The 25,424-nt window shown below is 40.6% G+C and overlaps 2 protein-coding genes across 3 annotated transcripts; both read right to left on the bottom strand.

Annotated features, from left to right (window-relative positions):
* Positions 1–431: 431 nt before the first annotated feature.
* On the bottom strand, positions 432–16,696 carry rps6ka2 (ribosomal protein S6 kinase, polypeptide 2). Its single transcript, XM_061068344.1, has 22 exons — positions 16,592–16,696; positions 13,079–13,195; positions 12,494–12,575; positions 11,445–11,525; positions 10,605–10,684; positions 10,081–10,187; positions 9,960–9,997; positions 9,717–9,859; positions 7,808–7,878; positions 7,357–7,445; positions 6,764–6,828; positions 4,713–4,815; positions 4,012–4,157; positions 3,616–3,738; positions 3,165–3,254; positions 2,854–3,012; positions 2,503–2,664; positions 2,303–2,379; positions 1,946–2,063; positions 1,758–1,814; positions 1,550–1,630; positions 432–581 (listed from the first exon to the last, which is right to left on the bottom strand). The coding sequence occupies exons 1-22, from the start codon at positions 16,694–16,696 to the stop codon at positions 432–434; spliced, it is 2,244 nt and encodes a 747-aa protein (XP_060924327.1).
* Positions 16,697–18,655: 1,959 nt separating this feature from the next.
* Positions 18,656–24,952, bottom strand: rnaset2 (ribonuclease T2). Of its 2 annotated transcripts, none has more exons than XM_061067848.1 (10): positions 24,810–24,952; positions 23,843–23,920; positions 23,657–23,711; positions 22,742–22,791; positions 21,732–21,789; positions 21,299–21,363; positions 20,692–20,805; positions 20,520–20,565; positions 20,278–20,352; positions 18,656–20,196 (listed from the first exon to the last, which is right to left on the bottom strand). In XM_061067848.1, exons 2-10 carry the CDS (start codon positions 23,911–23,913, stop codon positions 20,029–20,031), a joined length of 702 nt encoding a protein of 233 aa, XP_060923831.1. In that variant the 5' UTR covers positions 23,914–23,920; positions 24,810–24,952; the 3' UTR covers positions 18,656–20,028. The 2 variants fall into 2 exon arrangements, with proteins under 2 accessions (XP_060923831.1, XP_060923832.1); XM_061067849.1 differs by having other exon boundaries at positions 24,815–24,952.
* Positions 24,953–25,424: the final 472 nt, after the last annotated feature.

The following is a 25,424-nucleotide window of genomic DNA, read 5'->3' as shown; positions in this document are numbered from 1 at the left end:
ATCCGTATATATTGCACTATAGCGTAATTTTATTCTGACATGTATGAATAAAATATAAGTAAATATGGATAGAAATCCATGGTAATTTTATACGATGATCAGACTATGGAAAAGTCTGGAGGGCAAGATCAGATTAGATATATATTTGTCATGTTCTCTGTGCAGATACATGTGATGGATCTTAGATCACAGAGTATCATATTTAGAATTTTAAGATTTAAAATTGATCTTAATGTCAAGGCTAGTAAATTGGGTTTAGTTCCTAAAGTTTATTTAAAAACCTGCCACCATGTGTAGAATATCCTGGTTTCTCTGATCAGCTACATTCAGGTTATCGGCCCGCGAGCCTGCCGTCACAAGGTTTGTGCTTTTCAAAATAAGAGTAGATCTTCTCTCATGTTTTGGGCCTACTACAGTTCATCTCTTTGGAGTTACTCCTTGTCTTTGGGGTCTGAACTAACTTCCGGACTCCCCAGTTTCCTCATCACCCTCCTCTGGGCCAGGCTGGAGGCCTCGACAGGCTCCAGGACGGGAGTGGGAGTGCAGCGTTTCAGAGCAGAGTAGGTGGCCGACAGCGCCCCCTGGTGGAACATAATAAACAGACATTATATCACACTGACGAAATGACAGCATTGTGGTCCAGCATACAAGCAACCAATAACTAGCAAACAGCTCCATCTTATGGACACTTACACAAACATATTTCAGTATATTACATTGCAATACATTCTATTGATGCTAACATAAACAATGCAAGTATATATTTATGAGATAAAGACATTTTTTAAATAATTGCAGAATAAAAACTTTAAAAGATTAATACATTTAAAACAATATAGGGTTTGTATTCAAACACTGAAACACTTAAGTTCAGATGGTATAATTAAAAATAAATTCAAAACTCAATCTCTACCTACAGAGTCTTAAGATATTTGAATATATTTAAAAAATATGAAAGTATTTCATTTTCAGAAAACACACTTATGCTACACTATTCATTTTTAAATCAAATGTGAAGTTAGGCTGCTATTGGAGGTTTAAAGAGCAGAATTATTGGTTTGTTTTTAATTTAATGCAAGTGCTATATTTTCATTAGCAAATATTTAGATTTACACTGATGTTGTTTTCTTTGTATTAATATGGTATTAATAAAAAGATAATATGCTCGTCCTAATGGTTATCTACACACCTACATTCACACACACACACACACACACACACACACACACACACACACACACACACACACACACACACACACACACACACACACACACACACACACACACACACACACACACACACACACACACACACACACACACACACACACACACACACACACACACACACACACACACACACACACACACACACACACACACACACACACACACACACACACACACACACACACACACACACACACACACACACACACACACACACACACACACACACACACACACACACACACACACACACACACACACACACACACACACACACACACACACACACACACACACACACACACACACGGTCTGACCTTGACGGTGACTGCATCTTGTCTGGTGAGAGCCCTGTCACAGAGCTGGTCTCTCTCTACAACCCACGGGTGACGGAGAACCTGAGGATCAACACATTGATGATGATTTCGTGATGCTTTATTTCAACAGCTCATCAAATAGTAGCAAGCCTGATCTATAACCTAACCTCACACTAAGTCACATTATACGTCATTCTACATGTTGTACCTGGGGAGCAGTCAGGCGCTGGTGAGGATCCACATGGAGCATCTTAATCACAATGTCCTATCACATACAAACAGTATGGAGACACACACAGGTGGTATTAGTATATTTAGACAGTAATTGTATTATTATATCTGCAACAAAACCATTTAATATCGATACATTTCCCCCAAAAAATGTTCAACTCTCACCTTGGCAGCATCTGACACCAGGTCCCAGTTCCCTCCTGTGATGGTGACTCTCCCGCTGCCGATCTGAGCCAGAATCTCCTCGGCTGTGTCCTCAGGGCTGCTGGCAAACGGGCTGAACCTGACCAATGTCAATATAAAAATTACAGAGTGCAACAGAAAAGTTTGGTGAATAAGAACAACAGAGAATAGGTCAGATGTAAAGAGGACTTTCTAAAATGTGCAACCTCTGACATAATAAAATCCAGAGATGATAAAACCCACTGTACAGAAGATTATTAGAAATAACCTCCATAGCAGAGTTGATTGAAAACATATGTGTTCTACAGTAGGAGGCGGAGCTTCAAACTCTAAACTGACCCAGCTATCATGGTGTAGAGCAGGATCCCCATACTCCAGATGTCACAGGCTGCATCATAACCCTGTTTCTTCAGAACCTGCACACACATGAACATTTCAGGGTGAGATCAGTTCCTCTGACAAAAATAGTTTTAAATGTATTTTTTAATGGCTGTTTCATAAAAGTAGACACTTGTTTGTGATTGAGACGACTGACGCACCTCAGGAGCCATGAACGTAGCTGTGTAACACGGCGTCATCAACAAGCCGTTTTCAGCTCGAAGCTGTTTGGCGAATCCCAAGTCACAAATCCTGATGCATTCTGGACGTCCAGTGTCGTCGGAGTATCGGATGTTACTGGGCTTCAGGTCTCGATGCACCACCTAGAAAAGGGAGAGACATACACAGACAAAATCACATGAACGTAAGATGACTTTCACAGAGCAACACAATGCTTTTACTGACACTTAATCTACTAAATCAAGCAGAGACATTAAGTATTCTGCGAGTCAGTATAACAACATCATGAAGTCCTGTGCTTAGAGTTTTTTTCCTCTGTGTCTCCGTCTCACCCCCAGTGAGTGTAAGTATTCCACAGTCTTGGCCAGCGTGCAGACGATGTCTGATGCATCTCTCTCTGTGAAACTTGGCACCGTCAGAACCCTGTCCAGCAGCTCTTTGCCTCTCAGTAAATCCTGGACCAGGAAAACAGTCTGACCATCATCAAACACCTACAGGGAGAAATGTAGCTTATTAAAAACCTGAAGGAAAATAATGATATCCTCTATTTAATGATGTGGTAAAGAAAGATCTCCAGCTTCTCACTGGATTTAACAGTTAAACAGCATTATGAAGCTGTGACGTGCGGCTGTGTTACACTTACATCCTTCAGGGTGATAATATTTGGATGCTGTCCATATCTCAACAGAATCTCAATCTCCTCTGATGGATCTTTCCTCGCTCTTTCAATTATCTGGAAACAAACAGGACACATTGTGAAAAACTAAATATTCTAAAGGTCAGGATGAATTTAGCAGATTGTTTCAGAGGCTTTGTTTAATAATCGAACTTCCTCCCGTAATGGTTCACTCATCCAGGATATAGAGACTAGGATGGGAAGATTTAATTAATGTATTTATTGTTGTAACTGTTTTATTGTGTGGTTTTAGTGGATATTTGTCAGTGCCTTTTTGTTTTTATTGCCATCGTCCACAATAAAAAACTCTACCTTTTATTGAAGCACTGCATTCACTCACTGTTTAACCCAGAACTGACCTGAACTGAAAAGTGAAGAGAACATCTGCAGACTTTGTATGAGCTTTAGTGTCCAGTACCTTCACTGAATACTCCACAGCAGTAACTCTGTGCAGACACCTCTTGCTGACAGAGGTCGCGGTCTGTCCGACTTCTTCCTTCAGCTCGTAAACCTCACTGAACGCTATGTCACCTCGGAGATGCTGCGGGGAACAGAAGTCCACACAGAGATCGTAGAGTTATTAGGTGTGTGAGTTTGAGTAACTGCTTTGTTTATTCAGGAGCTGACGGTCGGCCATGACGGTAACAGTTATAAATGTGAGCATCATTAAACAATAAGTCACTTAATTATACAGACTGTTTATGTGTCACAGAGTTTAATTCAGTGATTTACTCAATGACTTTATTAAATGTGGGTGTCAGTATTAAATAAGGTGTGGTCAGGACATGAACTGTTTTCTTAAAGACACAGCTACCTTTGCGATGGGGTCCATGTTGGTCACCTCCTGACGAGAAGTCGCCACTGGAGCGACACTGGCCTCCTGATTCGGATTCGTTGCCACAAAGCTGAAACCACGAAAGAGCTGGTGTGTGTTCCCACTGGGAGCGATGCCCGGAGAATCTGGATATGCAAACACACAAAGATACAAATGTTAACACAGTAGTTTTCTATGATTTTCTGATACATTTGTTGATTTAATCTATGCTTTGAATGGTATGTATATGTATCAATATCTACAATATAACAGTGTGGTGTGTGTGTGTGTGTGTGTGTGTGTGTGTGTGTGTGTGTGTGTGTGTGTGTGTGTGTGTGTGTGTGTGTGTGTGTGTGTGTGTGTGTGTGTGTGTGTGTGTGTGTGTGTGTGTGTGTGTGTGTGTGTGAGCTGTTGAAATAAAGCATCACGAAATCATCATCAATGTGTTGATCCTCAGGTTCTCCGTCACCCGTGGGTTGTAGAGAGAGACCAGCTCTGTGACAGGGCTCTCACCAGACAAGATGCAGTCACCGTCAAGGTCAGACCGTGTGTGTGTGTGTGTGTGTGTGTGTGTGTGTGTGTGTGTGTGTGTGTGTGTGTGTGTGTGTGTGTGTGTGTGTGTGTGTGTGTGTGTGTGTGTGTGTGTGTGTGTGTGTGTGTGTGTGTGTGTGTGTGTGTGTGTGTGTGTGTGTGTTGGTTACCAGTTGGTGTTCTGGAGGTGAACTCGGGATCAAAATGAAAAGTGTCTTCAGGTCTCCCGACAGTTGGTTTGAAAGGAGGCCTCAATTCCCTCTTGAACAACTTCTACAAAAAACAACAACAACAACAGATGGAGCAACTTTACAAGACAACGTAATGTTAAAGTATCCTGGAAAGAGTCACCAACACAACTTTAAGCATTAAGTAATTGTTTAGAATGTCACTCGATTATACGATTTGTGTTCCACAACATTCACACAGCCCGATCTTAAAACTTAATGAGAAGATCAGAGAATAGAAACAAACTTTAATCTGAACAGAAGAAAATAAAATAATTAATGCCAATATAAACTAGGCCACAAAATTATATTTGGCGTGTTTGGTTGATGTTTTTTAAAGACAGTGATGAAAAAGTAATCTATGTTATTTTAGGCAGTGTAATGTGATGCCGAATGAAAGCTTTGCTCTGCCCATCATGTACCAGAAGAGAGTTCAGATCAAAATGTTTTTATTTGAGTAAGTGTAATACAAAGTATTGCCTGCAGATGTCACCTTCGCAATGTCAGTTGCTAACACATTAAAGAACTGCAGCAGAGATCAGCAACATTGGGGGAAGGATTGCTGAAGCTTTATTCATGGTGGGTCTGTGACCACTAACCAAACTGATATTTACTATTTGATTTGCAATGGACATCCTCTGTGCTGCTCAGCTGCTGAGACATTCCCGGTTCTGTCACTTTCATCAGATTTCTGAGAGAAATTCCTCAAAATTAAAAGAAAAAGTTTAAAAAAAAAGTCAAAGAAGATTCCCATAAACTCGGAGATGATGCCGACAGAGATAGGGCTCATTGGGCCTGATGCTGCGCTGTGATTTAATTAGCATAGTGTGGAGGAGAGGGTAAGCCTCTTACTGATAGCTTGTCACATCAAGCCAGCGACACCATCTGTAAATAGGAAAAATTGTGTTTGGCAGGAGGCGAGTAGGTAGTAAAAGTAATGGTGAGGACTAATGTGCGAGCGGGTGGCGAGGGCAGAGATTAGTGAGCATGTGAAGCAGATAATGGTGGATTTTGTTAGAGACGAGAGCATCACTTCTCACAACAGTGGATAAACAGGAATCACAGACCCTCCGAACATCTCCGATAAAAAAATGGATTCAACAGTTTGACCACAAGGTCTCCAAGTTATTTTTTTGCTTGGTGTATAATCTATATGTCTCTCTACTATAGACAAATATGCAGGGAGTATGGTTACTATACATTTTGAGGCATAGAAGATGTCTATTCTTTACACAGGGGAAAGCTGGTATTCACACTCACACTGTGCAGCACATACTGTCCAAAATGATGTTATTAAAAACCCTGAAATCATCCCGTATACAGTAGTTACATAAGTGCTCTGCTCTTCACTAATGACATTTTGCTGAGTTGCTCGTGTCCGGGGGGGATGCAACGTAAGGCCTCTGCAGCATGAATGTTGCTGACATGTAACACAGCGCCTAAAGGAAGAGCTTTCCACTTCGCCATTGAACAAATGGAGTCCCTCAGCATGATTCTGTGATGTTTGACAGGCTCCTTAACTAGAAACTCATGGCTGGAAGAATGATCCTTTTTAAGCAGCGCACGTCGGGTGGATGTCAAGGTTAAATGACGCTATCAAAGGGCAATGATTGGAGCCGGAGCATTTGCACATTAACACATTTTCTGTGTGAGAAAGGTTATTATAGATAAGAGGATTAGTTACACTCAAGTTGGGTAAGACACCCACGAAGGGAAGTTTGGGATTTTTACACTAAACTTAAACTATGAGGATGTTTAATAATTGTCTGCATCTTCAGAGTGAGTGGAAGAACAGCTGCAGGATTTCGATGATATGAGACAACAACTACAGCATCCACAGAGATGTTATGTTTCTGTATTGTGTATACAGCTTGTGTATAATGACATTTATATAATACAAGATAACAGTATAATTTAGAAAAGTCTCGCTGAAAAAAATCTATATATGGCTTAAATGAAGTCGAATGAAGAATATTCTGACACATTGTACTTACAATCCAGTCTATTGACGCAAAGAAGCGATGTCTTTTTATTTCTTCCACTCCATCTGGTCCCGCACCTATCAGTCACACAGACATAAGCAGATGGAGAGAATGGTGTCATTGTTCATCGTACATCTGTTTGGCAAAAACACCCGTTCATTATAAACTGAATCGACACACAGGGAGAAGGAAAACAGTTTGTATTATTCCTTACGGACCACCGTAAGGATTTGGCTGCTTGGACCCAAATGGTGTAATTTCACGGAGCTGTCGTGTGGATGTGGCAGCTGAATGCACTTACTGTAAGTTGCTTTGGATAAAAGCCTCAGTTAAGTGATATGTAATGTAATGTAAAGCTGTGAAATACAAACCACTGTTTTAGCTTTTGTATTGTTTAAGTGACGTCATCATAACTATTAACAGGACGGATTTGTTGAATTTAACTTCACTACACAGGGATGAGGGTTTAAAGCTTTGTCTCCAAAGGACTTATGTGCAAGTTGTTTATATTCACCGACCTGTTTTTTTAAATAATTCTGCGCTGCCTTACTGTCTCCATTACATTTATTCCCCCCTCCATGTAAGACCCGTGTGGTATACACTACCTAGTCGATTAGCAGGGTTCCTCTTGAAGAGCGCCCTTAATAAACTCTGCACCTCAGGACTGAGGAACTGAGGCATTCCCAGCTTCGCCCTGTGAAGACAAAACAAGAAACATGTTAATGTACTCGCAGTATGAACAACCAATAGTGTGAAAAATAATATAAAACATAGAAAAGAGGCTGCAGTGGGAAAGAGGACGGTATCAGAATATACAAGCTAAATGCAATAACTTCCTGTTCTTTCTGTGTATAAGGAAAACCAGCGTTACTTCTCAGACACTGAGAACAAGACACTAATGAAACATAACACATCAAAAATATGTGTTAAATATTGTTAAGCAATTTAAAACTCAACAATTTAAATAATCTGTATCCAGACACTTTTAGGAGTTGGTGATAAATTAAAGGCTTTAAGAATAACAATAATAAATGCAAACAGTTTATTGAGTCTTACTTCAGAATAAACGCCATTGTTTCCTTTCGATCTTTTCCCTGGAATGGTAACGATCCTGTCAACATCTCAAACTGGAACACAGACAATAACAAAGGATCAGAACACGTCAGCTGGAAAGTGTGTCAAACTTGTATACTCAATGCAAGTTTCATTCATTTGCAACATTAGGGAACTGTTTGAGCTTTGATATTTTATTTAAAACCAGTGCACTATCTGGTTCTGCCCCAAGCTTAGGAGTTTTTTGGATGATGTATTTCAATACAGCGACATTTACAGCACACAGTTAATTCTTGATAGTCTTTCCTGACTCTTCCATCGGTCTAACAGCAAGCCCTGTTCGGTATGATAAAAGCTAAAAGGGTTATTCTGAGGGAGTAAAAATCTGTTTCTCCTCCTTGCTTTAATAAATGGCATAATGACATGGTTTCATGTTTATACCTCAGAGAAATTTGCTCAGTCAAGTTCCCACTTTAAGTTTCTTAAGATCTGGGAGCCCTTCATCGGGGATATTCGCAGAGAGAGGCGTCTGTCTAAGAATGAAATATATTGCTTAAGTCTTATTCCACTGTTTACTGCTTATCACTGAATGGTACTGCACTCTGCCTGATCTGACAGGACTCTGGGTTTTCTGGTCCTCTCTTTGGATCTTCCTCGACCACACCCAGATTATCATACATTAATAATCATTTTTAATCAGTGACCTTTATGAACCTTAGTGTCAAAACTAAACAACACTTAAAGAACTATTTCAATCACCTGTATGTCTATTCACCATATGTGCGAAAAATATATTTGAGTTAATAGTAGATCATGTTGTATTTCGAAATAATCTAATAAATTTGTTTCAACAAACCGTGCATTAGTCTACGCCTAAAACAGAGACTGATAACTACTAAAATGCTAAATATTACATCACTAGCTAGAGATACATAAATAAATTGTATCAAACTCCACAAAATATGAATCAAATATATAGAATTATAAAACGCATAACTAGTCCTGGTATAGATTAATGGAGCTCATAAACAGCCTGATGACTTTTATGAGTGGCAACAAATCTGTCAGCACGTCTGAAATACTGTCTCAAAAATTACAGCACAATGTTTCCAATTAAATGAAAATCATAGTTATGGATTTTTCCATAAATACTGTTTAATTTATACTTCGTCCTTCTTCAGTTTTCAAACCCCTGTGTAGTTCGGCAGCACAATTCAGACTTTTTTTGGTTTGTTTTTAGAATTTTCTAAATTCCAAATACTTGCCAAGGGCAGATAGGGGGTGACACCTTCCCTAGTGCCCTGATGTAACAGCCAGCTGTCAGTGCATGTTAATCTCCTGTTCATTATGAGTCAAATAAGCCACCAGACTAACAAACCAAGCAGAATCAAGCAGATTCATGATTATTGAAAGTGATGGGGCCATTCTGCCACACACGATAGTACATTTATTGCCGGAAGAAAATACAAATTTAGAAAATCACGTGATCTAAGAGTCCTTGTCTCATATGTATATTATTATATTATGTGTCTTGTGTTTTTAATAATAGGCATAAATATACACTACAGCACCCAAAACATGAAACTTGTACAGCTTGGTTCACTGTGTAAGATTAAGGTGAAAGGGATCTATTGGCCGAAATTGAATATGAAATAATCCTAGTGATGTTTTGTAAGTATGTTTCATCTAAATTGTAAGAGTTGTTGTTGTTTATGCTAAAATGGAACCTCCAGACTGGACAAACCTAACACCTTTTTATTGCAACTGAAGGCTACCACGGGGTGTCTCTCATGTTTGGAAGGGGAGGGTGAGGAGAGGGGTATTCAGCTGCAACATGCAACTTCACCACTAGATGTCCCAAAATTCTACACACTGAACCTTTAAGATAAGAAGTCAATGTTTCAATTCTTACCATGAGCACCCCAAATGACCACCAGTCAGCACTTTGCGTGTGTCCCCTCCTGTTAACAACCTCTGGAGCCATGTACTCTATTGTTCCACAGAAGGAATATGCTCTTTTATCATGGTCGATGGCTTCCTTACTCAATCCAAAGTCTGAGAGATGGAGAGAAGAAAGAACTATGTCGTGAAAAAACACATAAAGACACAAAAACAGAAGATAAGATAGCGGTAGTCTGCGATTGGATGAACTGACCCGTTATCTTAATATTTCCTTCTTCATCCAGCAGAATACTGTTGGGTGAAATTAATATTACAATCTGGTTTAAAAATAATTTTGTAAAATAAATGGATAGACAATTGGGAGCCTTACGTACTTCTCAGGTTTGAGGTCCCTGTAGATGATGCCCAGACTGTGTAGATGGTCCAAGGCCAGGGCCAACTCTGCAAGGTAGAACTTCACATCGTCTTCTGTAAACATGACCTGGAACAGGTGGAGATGTGGAAGAGAATTGGTTCATGACAATCAAACCCAAAATATCCAAAAAGACATCGGCAAAATATTCACAAATGTTAAAAAAAGTTAGGCGTAAGTATAAAATATGATAGAATTGGGTTAGTTTGGGAAAGCTACAGTTCAATAGAAAACAATTGCTTGTCACTTGTGGGGTCGTGTGTTTACTGACAGGTTAATGCATCAGTATCAAAGTGATAGAGGTGATGCTCAAAACAAAACAGCATTGACAAGGAGAGTGATGGCAGGTATTTTCACTCCTATTGATTCTGCATCAGTGTTATATTTAATATAAATGACAGACCTTGAAAAATAAAGGCTTGGAAGTGTTTTTTTCTCTGTGGAGATGGTGAAAGAGAGAAGGAGCCAAATCAGTCCCACACTTACCTCCTTCGACAGACGAGTGAAAAGGTCTCCTCCTCGCAGGAAGTCCAGGATCAGATAGAGCTTCCCTTCTGTCTGGAAGGCTGACAAACACACACACACACACACACAATAAGCATCACAATAATTTATTTTTTTTATTTTCATCCAATCCATGAATCTCTGCTCTGGATCTGATTTGTCAGGCTTATGTGAATCAAAAAGGCGGCTTGATAACATTTGTAATGTTTGATCAGTTAACACCTTTTACTCAGAATTCCAACTCTCTAGCGGAAAACTTTTACATTCAGAATTATTCATTCATCAAAATACGACAGGAAATCAATTTAAGCTGCATAATGCTTTGTTTAAATGTATACTCGTCCTGAGGTGTCAATACTGTGAAACTCAACACTGTTTAAAATTCAAATCACCTAGCTGGTTGAAACACAAATCGAGAGGGCAATGCCAAATGAGTTTCAATTGTCCTCCTTATTTGAAACAGTTTTTGGCTCAGATCCACTCAGACAAATACAATTTCCCCAGAATTCCTAAAGAAAAAAGACATAGTTCATTCAAATGCAAAGCTCCCTCTGATTGGAATAATCTTACTGTTCTTGTTTTTCTCTTTCTTTTTTCTCCTTTTTTTTTAATCTCAAGACAAACTGTCTGAGCTTCTAATTTACTTTAAGTCTAGTCTAGTAGCTGTGCATGTAATGCTGCTGTCTGTAGGATTGAACGTGTTCTTAAGGGGAGTATTTAATATTTTTATTCTATGACATTCTTTTTCTGGGTTGGAACATATGGGGACATATTATTTTAGAGAGAGCGATAGTGAAATCAGCATCAGTCAGTCAGACTTACCGTAGTGCAGTTTCACTATAAATGGATGGTTCACTTCTGCCAGAATGTCTCTCTCCATTTTAGACCGCACACGATCCCGGACTAAACAGGACACAGTGGGCAGAGTGCAATCTGATTAATGCTGGTACATTCAGTTCTTTCCGTCTAAATGCGGATAAAATGTGACGAGCCTCTTATACCGTGTGTATGTTATATTTAGGATGAAACTGCATTTAGGTAATTGAAAACGTGGAAATGGGATTAGATTCATCCCAGCGTTCCGGGGTCTATTCTGCAGTGGAAACTACCGTCAGAGTGCTACTGCAGCATTGACAGGAGGAGACCATAACTATTTAAATTCTGGGGGCTGCAGGTTAAGAGGATTAAGGCTTCAACAAAGACACTAAATCAGCACATGCCATCTCAGCCTGATTTTACAGCACCTCCTTGTTTACAATAATCCCATTGAACGAAAACCAGTTTGTCTGAATCAAAAGTACAAATTGTACAAATTCAGAGTCCTTTGCTCAGCTGTCATAATCTGTCAGCTACAGACTGGTTTATGGCTGCTCGTCAGTCCCTCACCAATCACAACAAAGCGGCCCATTTAAATACCTCCTTTTTACTTGTGTTCCCTTTTTTATATTAGCTGCGTGGCTAATCCAGGGAGCGTCCAAAGAATAGAGCCAAGTTTGACTGTTTTCCCATTTGTGCAATAAACGGTGAAACCATGACAAAGTGTTCCTGAATGAACATCTTGTCCCTAAAATCCTCCTGAATGTAGGTCACTGTGAGAATAACATAACTCTGAACAAATGACCACTGATAATGAACAAGACTGTTTTTGCAGTGTGACACATTTCAGTCAAGATTCAGTCATTAATGTAAAAATGTTTTTGGATGCTACAAATATATAAATACAACTGCTATTAAAATAAATACAAGTGCTTTTCTTTAACCAGGCATAGGAGGCAAAAACTTCACAAGAAAAACATTTTACATTTCCTATACATTAATAATTTGTCTCTTAACATGTCAGAGGGTTAATAGCTTAACGTGTTCATGTTTACCTTTCAGCGTTGCTTTCTTCAGGACCTTCATGGCATACAGCTGGCCTCTGTCCACCCCTCGGATCTTTCTCACCAGAAACACCTGAGAAATCATCACCGTCACTGACATCATCACGTTTTCGAAACAGTTTATATTTCTAAGAGGCTGCTTTAACATTTAACAACCAGCATGAGTTGACGATGTGTGTGTTGTATATTAGCATTTATGTGATTAAAGTGTTGTTAATAGAATAAACCATAAGGAAATTGTTAGTCACATCTAAACAGAGAATCCAAATGTGTTTAAACTAGTGCAATATCAATAATCATGTATCACTTTATATATGTAAATACATTTATATGTATGTATATATATATTTTTATCTCAATATATTAATTAGCCATATCGCCCAGCCTAGTCATAATAAACCTCATAGGAAAGCCTGCATGCAGCATTGAGCCTTGGCCCTGGTGTGTTAACGTCAGGCCCATGGTGTCAGCACTGATCTCATGACCCTCAGTCAGATCCCCCCCCACCCTGCCTGGCAGTGTGATGAGATACGTTTGGATGTATGTAGGTCTCAGTCGACAGCCTGTATACCGTACCTTTCCATAGGAGCCCTGTCCCAGCACTTTGAGCAGCTGGAACTGAGAAGGGTCTGCTTTCTCAGAGCCCTCCTTAACATGGTGGCTGATGTCAATCTCCTTCAGTATGCTGTCATCCTATAGAGAAGACACAATGGATGATATATTCCAATTTATTACGACAAAAGGGCCACAACAACAAGAAAGAGCAGAGAAAAAAATGCAGAAATTGAAATAACTCAAGATGGTGGAGGAAATTGAGGGAAATGTCCATCCAAACACATTCTACTGTCAATCAAAGAGTTATGCTTATTAAACAAAGGCGATAATAAAGTAGCTTGTTCTGTCACATACAATCACAAAGCTGGGTATTTATGAACCATTATGTTCTGCCATTATGTTCTTGCTGGGTAGGTGTGGACTGAGGTCAGCTAGGTGAACGTTTAATGTTATCATTCCATTCAGTTTGCTCAGTGAGGCGAATGATCAGCTGCCGACCTGAGGAACCGCTCACACCGGTCAGTGGGACAAGCTACTGTACCTGTGTGAAGCTGGCTGTGTCTTTTCAATGATAAGAGCTTTACACCCACTTTCAATCTAGTATGAAATGCTTACGGGAGTCAGTAATCAGTGACAGACAGTCGTTCAAATGACATTTTGTTCTAACAGCTTCCATGAGCTTCAGCAGCATGATTATGAGATTTTTGTGGTTCTTCCTCCCATGAGGTTTCCCCCCCAGAGTGGAAGCACTTGGTTGAAACGTTCACATGTGCAGTTTTGCATGGTGCTGAATATAGAAAACAATTGCAGTGCATTGGGGTTAATGCATTTGTCCTACGTGATAAATCTGGTTTCATTTCTTTGTCAAGCTGCACGTGGGAACATAGTCACTTCTCCTGTGAGCAGTGAATCTGTGTTTCCTATTGTTTTTCAAGTTCCAAAGACACATTATGACTTTAATAAGCAGGTGAATACCACTGTCAGAAACCTCTTCTGATCATGGAATGAGATCTTTGTGACTGTCAGTCTTCAGTGTGAAGTGTTTTTCCGCTATTTCTGTCATCAGCCTTGACGCTGTGTTACTAGCACAGCTTGTTTGTTTTCCTGTTCCATAGTAACGGTTTAAAAGAAGTTTCTGTAGAAATTAGTTTGAATTTCTCAAAAGAAATAACAAGAAAAGAGGTCGTAGATTCCCCTGATGGTAATTCCTCAGCTCATCCAGGAAACAAAGCTGAAGGAATACCAATATGCTGACATGACAGTAACTGCAGATCCACACCCTAGATTGCAACATCTGGGATGCCAAAGAATTATCTGTTATCATTTTTAAACTTGGCTTCAACACAACAGTGTTTCACTATAGTTCTAATCTGAGGCTTGTTTATGTGGATCACTATCAGTTCATAATGATTACATTATTTAAACAAGGTAAAACACAGCATGTAAAGTTTATTATTGAGAAGTTTTAAAATGAGAGGGCCACGTTCTAAAAACTAAGCATATCAGGTTGGGTTCAAACGTTCCAACACACTGTTTACCACAGTGTGGCTTTGATCATGGTAAATATCCTGGCGCAGGAGGAAGAGTGGGTCGTCCACTAACCAGAAGATCACAGGTCCAATCCCAGTCTCCCCTGTAAGGTGGCATTGGGTAAGATACTGGACCCCAAATTGCCTCTGACGGCTGTGCCAGCAGTGTGTGAGGAACCTGTGATAGAGACAATGCTGCAAATAGATGTACTTCCTGTTGTTGGCTGCACCATCGAGTGCTCCGAGCCAGCGCAGCGAACATTTGTTCCTCCACTGTTACCATCTGGCAGAAGGTCCAGGAGCAGGACGGCACGCTCCACCAGGCTTAGGAACAGTTTCTACCACCAGGCCATCAGGATCCCCGACCTGCAGTCAACTCATGAGTAACAACCCTGTTTCCAGCTGTTTCCTGCCTTTTTGCACTTTATTCGGAAATATGTGAAACAACTGATGCACACACGGTGTAATAACTATCCACACACACTCTAAACAGTTAAATGTATGAGCTCATATGAAACAAATGTCCCACTTCACATTTAAATGTATGTAGTTTTAGGTTTGAATTGTATTTGACTTTTTTTATAGCAGGCTCTTTCTATCTTGCTTTTATTTTCATTTAACTATTGCACTGCTGAGCACTTTCTTCTTGTCCAACACCTTTCATTGTACTTGACCCAGTGTTCACCTGCATATAACAAATAAAACTTGAACCTTGAACTACTGTGTGAATGGCAAAGCTTAGCTGTAAAGGGCCTGACACGGTCATCAAGATGAGAGAAGCTCTGTAGTTAACATCTATCGTAGCAGGAAATACCACAGAGGTATTTTGAGTAACGTGCCAGATGTTTATTTGTGGACACCACAACTCTGCAAGATGTCATCAAACCTTACAGGTGTGCAGATGAGTATTTAATGAACAGAGCTTTTCATGAAATAACAACTACAGCCGCCTCCTGGGTGTGATGACCGGGGGGGATCCCATCAGGTTGGAGTTACTATTCAATGTAACTCTTTGAATTGAGCATTGCAGTAGATGATATTGTGCTCAGCAGCATCAGTACGTGACCCGAGGTGTGAGTCTCAGCCCGCAGAGAGCGGAGTGGACATCTGCTTTAAAAGATTAATCACCACTTCATTCCTTAAACATGGCAGCAGGAGTGACATCCATCAACCTGAAAGAAACAGGTTCCAGGCCTCGACTCCAGCTCAGTCCACATCTGCTGATGCTGAAATGAAGCTGACCCTGAGCTTTGAGAAAAGAGAGCATCCAGGCACGGAGCATCACAACATCTCCTCACAGATGGAGACGGACTGTCGACCAAACATGTAAACAATCGCAAGCAGGCAAACATTTGCTGGTGAGGAGAACACTCACACTCACACTCACACTCACACACACACACACACACACACACACACACACACACACACACACACACACACACACACACACACACACACACACAGGTAGAGAGCCCGTCAAGCTGCATCATCATCATCAGCACCACAACAACAAAGGAGAGAGGAGGGGAGTCTCTTTTCTATTTATAGCCCAGACGTACAGGTGGTCGTGCTGCAGACTGCACATCTCCCCTCACTGGTTTGCTGTGGCTATAAATAGACCCCCACTGCTGCCATGCACGGAATCATCAATCTGTCTGTATCCACTTGCCGCTTGTTAGTGTTTCTGTCTGACTGCATTTCCATAACACCCCCCCCCCCCCCATGTCTCTGTATGAAAACACAGTGTCCCTCTCTGCCTCCTCTGTTTTCTCTTGTGCTGATGGACACACGCATAGCAACAGCTGTAATGACGCTGCAGTGACTCCACGATCCAAACAACGCGCACCCACTCCCATGTGCGCACCGTGTCCCCCCCCCCCCCCCACACCCTCTCATCCATCACACAATGAGCCAGGTGCTGTTTTCTCCATTACTTCACAGCTACATTCTTATGCTTGGTGCAGACGTGCATGTGTCCCCCCCTTCCGTCTCCCGCACTCACCTCCAGCTGGCAGAAGCCGGTGTTGTTCTTGCTCCTCGCCGCCTTGTTCTTCAGGTAGATGGAGAACCATCTCCGCACTGTGAATTTTCGCGTGCTGGTATCCATGGCAACGGGCAGGACTTTCTTTTTTTCCGGTGCAGCTATCCCATCGTGATGATCATGTCCCTGCAGCAGGGATGGAAGGAGCTGTGGGTTGTTTGTTGTTTTTTTAGTTGTTTAGTTTTATCAGCGATGCAGAAACCAGGAGCTCCGGCTGGTCCTCTTATCTATTTGTCCCGCAGCTCCTCGATTGGCGCATCCTCAATGCAGTCGTCGCACTTCGGCTCTCCCATCACTCCCAGCTCCGCCAGCTCCTGCGTCTGTGTGTGAGCCGCAGTCCGGGTTGCACCGGAGCCGCTAATCCACTCAGACAGACGGGTGGTGGTGGTGGTGGTGGGATGAGGAGGAGGAGGAGGAGGAGGAGGAGGAGGAGGAGGAGGAGGAGGACCGGGGCAGGTGCACGCTGCAGGGTTGTGTGGGGATTGCCTGGTTGTTGTGCAGCAGGCGCAGCAGTGAGTCTGCTGCAGGGAGAGAGGTGACGAATAAATCTGTTCCGCTGAATCAGGAGGTGAGCGTGTGTGCGTGCGTGTGCATGAGCACCCTCTTCACATCCCTGCCCCTCCGTGTGTGTGTGTGTGTGTGTGTGTGTGTGTGTGTGTGTGTCCCATGCTGCCTCCTCTCTCCCTCCCTCTGCAGAACAAGAGATTGTCACCAGTCACATTGTGCACAGGCGAGATCCAAAAACCCTCCCTCGCATTCCCCCCCCCCCCCCCTGCCCCCTCTCTCTCCCCCTCTCTCTCTCTTTCTCCCACCAGTATACAGCAACAGCTGGCGAGGTCACATGGTGCAGGCCGGCTACCTCTCCCTGTCTGCCACTGTCCCTTCTCCTTTTTGCTCCTGCATGACATCCAAGGACACACACACACACACACACACACACACACACACACACACACACACACACACACACACACACACACACACACACACACACACACACACACACACACACACACACACACACACACACACACACACACACACACACACACACACACACACACACACATTTTTAGTCTTTCATAAGTAAAAATCCTTCTCATATAATGTTAAACTTTGTATATGTGATTTTAAATTGTTCATGCATACATATCAAAAGGTGACAGATGACAAAAGCAAACACTTTGGCTCAGCTCCAGTTACATAAGAGTTCAATAGACTATTGAGGACAGCAATCAATGCTACACATCGATAACGGTGGCAGAAGCTGGGGACAGAGAGCACAGCGTGATCTGGCTGATCACTGGGTGTGTGTAGGTACTTGGATCTGTCACATCAGCAGCTTTGCAGAGCTGCAGTGTTACATAATCATAGAGCCAGAGAGAGAGAGAGGGAGGAGGGAGTGAAGGTAGAGCCCAAGTGAAGCAGAGGCGATGGGGGTTTATTGGATGAGATTGGGGTAAATCAGGACTGCAGAGGTCAAGCATCCGCAGATGACGTGATCTTGACATATTTTTCCCTTTTTTTGCTGAATTATGGTTTCAAATTTCTCAGCTGCTTTAACCGTGATCCTCAAACTTGGAACTAAAACCAGAGCTCATACTGGTGATTTCCTGTGTTTGACAGGATTTGGAGAACATTAAGAATATAGCTGGCACATAGTTTCGGGGCATTTTCGCACTGTTGAAAACATAATCAGATGTGTTCAGTCAATCTGAGGGAGCTGCGTTGTGGGAGGAGATTCAGGATTACGGGCTGGTGTCTTTGTCCCGGTGGGATTAAGGCTCTGTAAGGGGATCACAACATTAATATTCATACACACAGAGTAGATCTGAACAGAAAGACAGACTAAAATAATACTGTTACTATACTTTACTTGACAAGTCATGGGGCAGATGGTCACTCTATATTTAATTCACTGAGCTCTATTTATAGGTGGAATTCAAGTTCAATTACATATACAAATAGATCCACTTTATCAATATTGCATATTACATAATCACTCACTGATGAATACAGGACAGCTTGTCATGATACCAAATGTTTTATTGACGTTAAAAATGTACAAATGTTAATTTGATACATTTCACAAATTTGTCCCCTACGGCTATAATCATATTTCAACCTGCAATTAATCAATTCATCTTTGCAAATAAAAAAAAAGACAAATACAAACAGAACCAACAGAGAAAAGTCAAAGTAGAAATCTGTGTTCCCCAAAACATTGTTTATAAAAACAGTTGTTACATCCTAGAGGAAACAGGTTTGATTTGTCCGTGTGTCAAAAATGGTGCATAATCAATGTGTGCGATATCCTTTTTTGGATGTATCGTACTTGGGGTGTGTCCTACAGAATTAAAGCCATTTTTCTACACCTCCATATATTATTAGTACTTTCTATTGTTTTCAATCATGTTACTGTGATTATCAGCCCTCCGGCAGCACAGACCTAACCAGGCCTAAAGCACAACTTCGATAATAGCTGATGTACTTCACAAACATGAGAGGGCAGCTACCTCTAGTAGTTAAGCAGCAGTGTGGGTCTTAAGATGACCCTATCCCCAAAAGCCATGACAATTATGTAAAAACACAACCCAGTACTAATTGTGTAGTAGGTAGTGCTGATAGAGGAACACCAGCTATTTAAATGTATTGGTTGAATTTAATCATGATAATGCTGAAAAAGCTTTTATATAATAGTTACAATCCAATCAACCCTAGAATAAGGTGAATAAAATGGCAATTGATATGTGGCACATAAGCAAACAAAGATATGCACTGTGGTTTGTCTACATACTCATTACACAGATAAAGATTCGTCTGCACACACGAAAAACACCAAGGCTGCACTCGTTTGCCAACTCCACAAGAGACAGAGCCCTAACTCTGCCAGTCTGCTCACCTGCCTCGACCTAGACTTAACACGCTCTCCTGCGGTGTCCTGGAACAACACCTTGTACATTTTAGGACTCAACTACTACTAAGGGTCAGGTAGGGACATAATCCATTAAGGCACTATGTCGTAGTGGAGTGTGTGTCTGTGTGTCCTGGTTTGAGATGGATTAAAAAAAGAGTAATGCATTAAATGTGATAAAGGTGCAACGATGCAATGAATGTGATTTTTTTTTTCAAGTACTTGTCCCAGCCAGCATTTCTGTGAAGTTAAAAAACATTTTCAGTTTACACTGATTGTCTAATGCTACTTAAAACATACAATTTCATTAAAGCCTTGACGTTCATGGTAAAATCTGAGAAAAATATAATTATGGTTAGCGTGTGCGTATGTGTGCATCCCAGTTTTACAGTACAACTGACTGGTTAATGAAAGAATGCATTTGTTTCAATGTGTGAATGAGTGTAGTGAGTTGCTGCGTTTCAGTTTGCACATTGTCTGTGTCTTATGGAAGAGGTGGGTAGGAAACTGGCATATCAGGGTCACACAGGCTGAACTCTGTCTTGTCAACAGCCAGGCGATTGTCGTGGTGTCCGTGTTTATCACAGTTCGCGAGGGTGAAGTCCGGGTTGAAACAGATCTCAATCTGACCCAAAATCTGGGCATCGGCATTCTGTCAAAAACACAACATTTAGCCATCTATCAGACTGTCAGACAGCAATTCAACCGTGAAAATACTATTAGGTGCTTATACCTTTTTTGGGTGGATGCACTGGATCTTAGGTTTAACGCCGTAGAAGGTCTCTATGACTCCTTCAATTTGTGAAAACTACAAATAGACACATTAGTAAAAGAGAGAGGAGGAAAAGTGAGAAACCATAGCTTCCATATTATTATTAGGAGGCACAATAATTCCACAAATGTATCCTCATGTATCACTTATATTAAAAATGTTATCAGACTTTTATTTGATGTTGAAAATATAAATAGACCTACCTCGTAGTATTTGTCAGAAGGAGTGATGTTGAACTTCCTCAGGATGCTACAATAACAGAAATACACATTTGAGGTGTTGTCAAATATGTGCAGGGTTGAAGACAATACTGAGAACAGGAGCATGAGACAGTGGTTAGTGGTTTGTGTATGTGCACATGAAGATGATCTGTACCTATCCAAATCCAATTTGTGGTATAGCTCCAGAGCCTTGCCGAAGTATTTATGTTGACTGCTCAGCGCCTCCGCTTTTGCTGCACATGTACCGTGTTTGTTCCACTCATACTTCCTGTTAAAACAGAAGGACAAACAAGTGTCAATACTTTTAACTGACATGATAAACACATTTCAGACAGGAACACGAGGCATTAATATACCAGCCGACAGATATATTAAACAAATATTGTCAATGAATCCAAGATGTCATTGTCAAACCCAAACGTATGACAAAGAACTGTTTTTACAGTTCAACCATAACATCATGAACAAATAAACAATATACTATAGTTCATATGATACACAAGAGCATAGTGCATTCATTTCTACCCACACTACAAGACAGAGAAGAAGAACTCTACAGTTATTATCCTGTGTCATAGTATCTGAATCTACACAAGGAAGTGCTGACAAAACAAACAACCACACAAACAACGCAGCAGCAGTCATGTAAGATGGCACTGATGTGGTGGAAGTACACTACCATTGTATATTAAATTGGAACAAACCCAACTAAAAGTGAAATGAATGAGACAGTAACATAGAAGGATTAACTGAACCATTACCAGAATTGAGTAGATAAGGGCTCAAGTAAGTCAGGCCAGCTTTTCCTCATGTCAGGAAGCAGGTCCTGTAAACACAAACAAAACAACTGATTTAATATATCCATTAAGTACTTAATTTAATCAACCGGGCAAAATTATTAAAAAATGTATGTATTCTCTCTTCTAGATCCAGTTCATTCCAGAATGCGCATCTTGCTATCGTCTACTTTAGATTGACATAACTTTTAATTTTGTTATACTGAGGAATTTAGCTTTATGCTTCTTCTCTCTCTGTCCAATAGCTCCATCTTGATGTAAAAAGCTTTGTTTAGGTTCCTTCTCCAAATCAAAACAATTACAAACCTACAGTTTGAAAACATTACAGGAAGAGGATAAAATACATTTTGAATTTGATGATTAATAACAAATACACACTGTGTGACTAATGTTATACCTCTATTTGAGAAGAGTTGAAATGCCATGATGAGTTGCAGGCTTGCCCTTTATCTGGCCTGTAAAACAGATTCAGAGTATATCAGTATAAACAATGAAAGCAGCAATAATAAAAGATTTCAGTAACATTCGCTCGATGCACTAAAAATTCTAGTTGCAAAACAGCATATATCCCTGTAGCAGCTTTTCAAAGTTCTGATGCATTTTATTATTATACTATATACTTTTTACAAGTTTTCAAACAGATAATTTAGTCGTAACCACTTCTCCAAGGTGATACCACCTAGCAGGTAGTTGCACAATGTTGTCATAGACTATTAAGTTCCTGATGACTTACCCTATAACCACAATTTACCTAATCCTGACTCAAAGACATGACTCATGCTTTTTTCACCCCCTTGCTGGATTATTGCTATTTTCTTTATATGGGGTTGACCAATTACAACCTGTCTCAATTGCTAATGGTCCAAAATGGAGCTGCCAGAATTTTAACCGGTAGAAACAAAAACAACATATCATTCCTGTTCTGGCTCACTTTCATTGGTTACCTGTAGAATACAGAATTTTACATGTTCATTACAACCCTGTAAAGGTATATGTAACAAATGAACATATACCTTTTTGTTTAAAAAGCTCTCACTGGGTAACCCTGACATGTTTTTGGTCTCCTGATTCCATATTCGGCTCCCAGTATAGCTTTCAGTCCCACTCTCACACTTTAAGACCAAAGGTGGCTGCTCTTTCTCTTTCTCTGCTGCATCTAAGTCCGACAATAAGATCTGCCCCATACTGATACTTTCACATTTTATTTTAAACATAGAGGTAGCATGACTTGAGGTAGTTTTTTAACCGCTAGGTAAAACTAACCACTGACCCAAAAATCAACTTATTACAAATTGGGGACACTGATCTTGTCCTGAGTTGGACAAACTGTCCCGAATTACCTGGATCTGTAATCTGAAGTTTGCCCAAAGACTAGCCAATGACACACAATCACACACACACACTTACCAGAGTCCATGTAGTGTCCAGTAGCTGAAGTTGGCATGACAAGGTTCGAACTGAAATTGACCAAAATGAATACTCTTAATCAATCTGAATACATAATCCTGACACTAAACCGGTGATTATTTCCAATATTGATTCCTTTCATTATTCTTATATAAAGAAGTAATTATTTGGTCTATAAGACATCATGAGGTACAATGAAAATGGACAATAAAGCAAGCCCATGACATTTTAACGTCTGCCAAAAAAAACTAAGGGAAACAGAAATAGCAACATTCGGACATTTTAGAAGTTGTAATTTAAAGTTTTGTGTTGGTACTTAAAACATTTACTTCATGACTGATACAAATGAACAATCAATTTGAAGTTCCAGTATGTCTTGCATCTTGCATTTATATTGACAACCACCTGAAAAAAACAATACCCACCGAATCATGTCCCAGAAAGGGGAAGTGCAGTGGTTTTACAGTTAAGGGTCTACATATAAACCTTTTTAATTGAGTCGTTATTCAGAGAATAGACTAAATTAGTTAGAATGTCTTCCCTAAAATGCCACGATAGAAACTTGGATTGTAATTGTCGAAATGAAATAATGAGCAAAAACCGACCTGAAGCAAATATAGGCAGCAAACTGTTTTTTTTACACAAACATGCATGTAATAGAAAGTCACATGGTAACCACAGATTTGAACCGTAGACTGTTAATTAAGATGAACAACAAAACAACTCCCAAAAATAAAAGCACTAAATAAGGGAAGTTGATATTTTTGCCATGACAGTTAAAACTGCATACTCTGCAATATTACCTCAACCAACACGACTGCTGACACACATCTAGTCTCGTGACTCTGACATCACCTGATATTTAGGAATTAAAAGTTGAAGAGTTATATGATTATTAAAAAGGGAATTACTTACAGCACAGAAGCTGGAGGGCCAGTGGTGGGTCAGGATCAGTTTGGTCCACATGTGTCTGAAATACACACACATTCATGTCTCAATCCTGCTTGATTGTTACTTATATTGCATGATAATTACAACATTTAGTGTCAGCTCTATGTCAATATAGTAAAATAGCAGGTCACGTCATTTTGCTGTACTTACGGGGGTGAAGTCACATAGGCAGAAGACATTGCTGCTGCCAGGCAGAGCAGAAGAGGTGGGCAGAGCTTCATGGCTCACCTACAACACATCAAATAAATAACTTAACACAGGTCAGCTGCTTTTGAACAGAAGTCAGAAGTGAACATGAGATCAACCCAGAGTTTCAACCAACATCCCCTTTAAACCACAGTGTAGCATCAGGAAACCCCTTGTTCCTGTAGGAACATGTGTGCGTCATCATGTACGCAGGTTACTCAATGTTTGACTGGAACACTACAAGCAAAAAACTTGCATGATCCGCGTGCGATGCATCTTGGCACAAGGAGAAAAAACAGGTAGTGGCTTAAATGCAAGGAAGTGAGGGGGGGGGACTTCCCGAATCAACAAACACAACTCAGCATCTCTCCCTCACAATTACAGTCAATCACTAAAGTGCATGGGAACCTCAGGTCTGTGAGGGTGGACTGGGATATTTAAAAAAATAACCACAACCCTCATGGAGAAGACTGCACTGACCAAAACAGCAATGCTGCAGTTTAATGAACTAGACATGGAACTGGTAATGAACTGAGTGTGTAGGTTCCCAGTCTCATGACAATGTGCAGTCTGTGGCAACACAACAACACGTCCAGGAACAAGTACACACAAATACATACACGTGTACTTCTGAGACACAAAGCCCTGTTGACAGTTGAGCTACATTAGGGACACAGCAGGTTTCACGTAAACACGCTGTTAAGCCACTGTCTGACACAAAGAGACTGAAGTGACGTGGACAGACAGGAGGAAACAACGACCCTCTCTGAAGTCAGCGTTAGCTTAATCTGAAGCTAAAGCACCAGACTCAATTTAACGTAAAAACAACGTAAATACTCGAAGTCATATCGGAGGTTGAACGTTAAACATTCGCCTTCCCCTGTTAGTCAAGCTTCATTTAGAACACATGTAGTATTTAAACCGGCCTCACCTTACGCTGTATAAGCTGCTACAGAGGTTGGTAGTGGTTGTCCGGACGCCTCGCAGTGTTTAACTTAGCTCACTTAGCTCGGTTAGCTCAGTTAGCCCAGTTAGCTCATTACTCGGGACAAGACAGACTGAATGTTTTTGTCCCACAGCCGCTTGGCTACCTACCACTCTACTCAGCCAATCAGGAGCGCTGTTCGCGTCACGTGGTGGACTTGGCTGGTACGTGTGGTTTGTTGTCAGCAGGGTCACACCGGCGAGTCTGGTAAATAATAATATCAATCACAATAATAACACAGATAACAACAATAATAAAACAACAACAATAATTCGCTTTTATTTATAAAGCACTTTTCATGACAGAGTCTCAGTGTGCCTCACAATAAACAAGACAAAAAAATCAATAGAAAAGTCCAAAAATCGAAAAAGAACCCTAGATAATAAAATAAATGGCTTTCTGCTAGAACTTCTTTTATCAGTGCCTTTAAAGACAAACAAATTCAGATACAATGAAGAACAGCTTTCTGGAGGAAGTAGCTTTTTGTCTGAGTTGGTTCTACCAGTATGAAGAAAATGATTGAAACTAAAACTCATTATTACTATTCCTATTGTTGTTGTT

The sequence above is a fragment of the Limanda limanda genome, chromosome 3, assembly GCF_963576545.1.
Source record: "Limanda limanda chromosome 3, fLimLim1.1, whole genome shotgun sequence".
NCBI lineage: Eukaryota > Metazoa > Chordata > Actinopteri > Pleuronectiformes > Pleuronectidae > Limanda > Limanda limanda.
Note: the sequence above shows the minus strand (reverse complement) of the source record. Positions and strands in the feature narration are given on the sequence as shown.